Source organism: Buceros rhinoceros, unplaced genomic scaffold, assembly GCF_000710305.1.
Source record: "Buceros rhinoceros silvestris isolate BGI_N320 unplaced genomic scaffold, ASM71030v1 scaffold30105, whole genome shotgun sequence".
NCBI lineage: Eukaryota > Metazoa > Chordata > Aves > Bucerotiformes > Bucerotidae > Buceros > Buceros rhinoceros.
In genome coordinates, this window is record NW_010412744.1 from 248 (window position 1) to 3,050 (window position 2,803).

At 57.7% G+C, this 2,803-nt stretch overlaps 1 protein-coding gene across 1 annotated transcript; it reads left to right on the top strand.

The window, feature by feature from the left end:
* Positions 1-13: 13 nt before the first annotated feature.
* LOC104493782 (sulfotransferase 1 family member D1-like) lies at positions 14-1,481 on the top strand. The gene is made up of 7 exons (XM_010136519.1): positions 14-155; positions 233-358; positions 468-565; positions 662-788; positions 889-983; positions 1,067-1,247; positions 1,369-1,481. Exons 1-7 carry the CDS (start codon positions 14-16, stop codon positions 1,479-1,481), a joined length of 882 nt encoding a protein of 293 aa, XP_010134821.1.
* The last annotated feature ends 1,322 nt before the right edge of the window (positions 1,482-2,803 follow it).

The following is a 2,803-nucleotide window of genomic DNA, read 5'->3' on the forward strand; positions in this document are numbered from 1 at the left end:
CCTGCCGTGGGCCATGGGGGTGGAGGTGGTCGGGGAGGAGCTGGGCAGCCTCCACGGCATCCCCCTCTTCAAGACCTTCATCGAGGTCTGGCCACAGGTGGAGGCTTTCCAAGCCCAGCCAGATGACCTGCTCGTCTCCACCTACCCCAAATCGGGTGAGTGACCCTAGGGGAGGATTGAGGGGGGGGATGGGTTGACACCAGCTCTTGCAATGCTGGTCCCTGTGCTGCAGGCACGACGTGGCTGAGTGAGATCCTGGACATAATCTACCAGGATGGCAGTGTGGAGAAGTGCCAACGGGATGCCATCTACAACCGGGTGCCCTTCCTGGAATATAAGGAACCTGGGATGCCAAGCGGTGAGCCTCCCAGCCCAGCTGTCCCCCTGGGGTTGGGTGGGAAGAATGCTGAGCTGGGGTAGGGGTGAGAGTGTTGGGGCTCCCACCACTAAGCCCCATGTCCTGGCAGGTGTTGAGCTGCTAGAGAAAACCCCATCCCCACGGCTGGTGACGACTCATCTCCCTGTTCAGCTCCTCCCAAAGTCCTTCTGCGACAAGAACTGCAAGGTAACTCTGCAGGTGCTCTCCACTTCTCTCCCCATCTGGGTACCAGGGAGGAGGTACAGCTCTGCATACCCTAACCACGTCCTTTGCTGTCCCCAGGTCATCTACATGGCCCGCAACCCCAAGGATGTTGTTGTTTCCTACTACTACTTCTACCAGATGGCCAAGACACACCCTGACCCCGGCACATTGGCTGAGTTCCTGGAGACTTTCATGGCTGGCAAAGGTGGAGAATGAGCCCCAGGGTGCCCATCCCAAAACACCAGTGGGGAAGGTATCCCCTTGCCACCCTGCTTTTCGGCTAACCCTTTGACCGCATCCCACAGTGGCCTACGGGTCCTGGTATGAGCATGTGCAGGGCTGGTGGGAGAAGAAGCAGGAGAAGCAGCTCCTCTACCTCTTCTATGAGGACATGAAGAAGGTGAGGGTGGGATGGAGGGCAGAACACCCTGGTTGGCCACCCCCAGCCTTTTTGACAGCCTCCTAACAGCAGCCACTCTGCAGGACCCATGGCAAGAGGTGCAAAAGATCCTGCGGTTCCTGGGAAAGGAGATGGCAGAGGAGATGGTGGAGAGGATCCTCCACCACACCTCATTCCAGGAGATGAAGAAGAACCCTTCTGCCAACTATAATTCTGTGCCCACTGCCCTGATGGACCACAGCATCTCCCCCTTCCTGAGGAAAGGTGAGTTCAGCCAGCAGTGGAGGGCTTGGGAGGGGTGACCCTGGGCTCTATTGCAGCCCTTGTCTGTGGCTGCAAATATTTTGAGGGAGAGAACTTGCCCCACTCGCTTTCTCGCCCCCAGGGATCATCGGGGACTGGAAGAACCACTTCACTGTGGCCCAGAACGAGCGCTTCAACCAGCACTACCAGAAGCACATGATGGGCTCTGACCTTCATTTTCAGATGGAGGCATGAGGGCCTCATTCCCCTTCATAGAGAGCTCCACTTCTACCCGCCTCTCTGGTAGGGATGGTGGATCTGGATGAAGCATCCTCCTGTTGATTTGCTTTTCCCCCTGCAATAACTTGGAATAACTGGAGGGTCAACCCCATGAATCCTGGGCACTGGCCAGGGCCACCCTCATGCTCAGTGGGTGGGAGGGTGGGTGCATGTGGTGGATTTTTGGCTAGTCATGGTCAGGCATCATTGTGGTGGTCACCCTCCCTGGTGACCTCCCTGGTGGGCCTCCTGGCCCCTGACACCTCAGGCTGCCTCAGCCTCGCCCTACCAAGGCATCTGAAGGGGGCAAAGGTCATCAAAGAGTGGAAAAAACCCAAAGCACTGGTGAACCTGCTGCTCCCCACCAGCTCTTGGGTGTGCAGGAGCTTTCGTGCCTCCAGTTTGTGTCAAGTTTCTTGACAGAGTAGGTGGAGGCAGGTCTTGCCCCAGGCTCCCTGGCCCAGCAGGAGCTCCTCAGCCCATGGTTAGCGGAGCAAAGGTGAAGAGCTGTATTGCCATGCTTGGCAAAATTGCTGGATGGGCAACCCACCCTGCAACCTCCGACCTGGCCAAGCCCCTGCTCAGGGATGGCTGGAGCAAACCGGTCCCTGCCTCACTGGGGGTGAAGGTCTGCTTTGGAGCCTCCAAATCTCCAGTTACGCCCCATTTCCAGCCTGTTCCTGAGTTTCCAAGATTGCAGCTTTTTGGCAAGGCGGTCTCATGGGCTTGTTTCATCCTCAGAGCATCAATGCAACTCAGATGCAGCTCCTAGAGAGCAGCGGCGCTATGAGAGGAGCTCTACCACAGACATAAATCCTATTCCTTCATTTCTATAAATGTCAGTGGAGGTCTCTGCGCTTCCCCAGCTCCTGGCTGTGCCTGCGGGGTTTGCACACACAGCCAGTTTTGCTGGCATGTGGACAGATGGACAGACAGGCAGGGAGGGCCTGTCCCCGTCTGCAAAACACCGGGATGCCTGACACTGCGTGTCCCACCTCACCAGGAGCTTGGCCCTGGGGACAAATCAGGGACGTTTTTCTTAAGGCTGCAAACAGGCGAGTTGCTCTTGCTGCCCGGCTGCCATCTCTCCTGCCCTCCCTGCTCCTTCCCAGCTCCTGTTCGCCCTGGGAAGGAGGTAAGGAGTCTTTCACCATCACCAGCACCTTTAAACCCTTGTCCTCAAAAGCGCGAAGCTGGCCGCGCTCTGCTTTGCAGCCCTGCAAACTTTGGACCCGTACTCGATTGTCTCGGTCGGCGTGTGTGTGGGGGTGTGTGTGTGGGGGCGTGTGTGTGGGGGC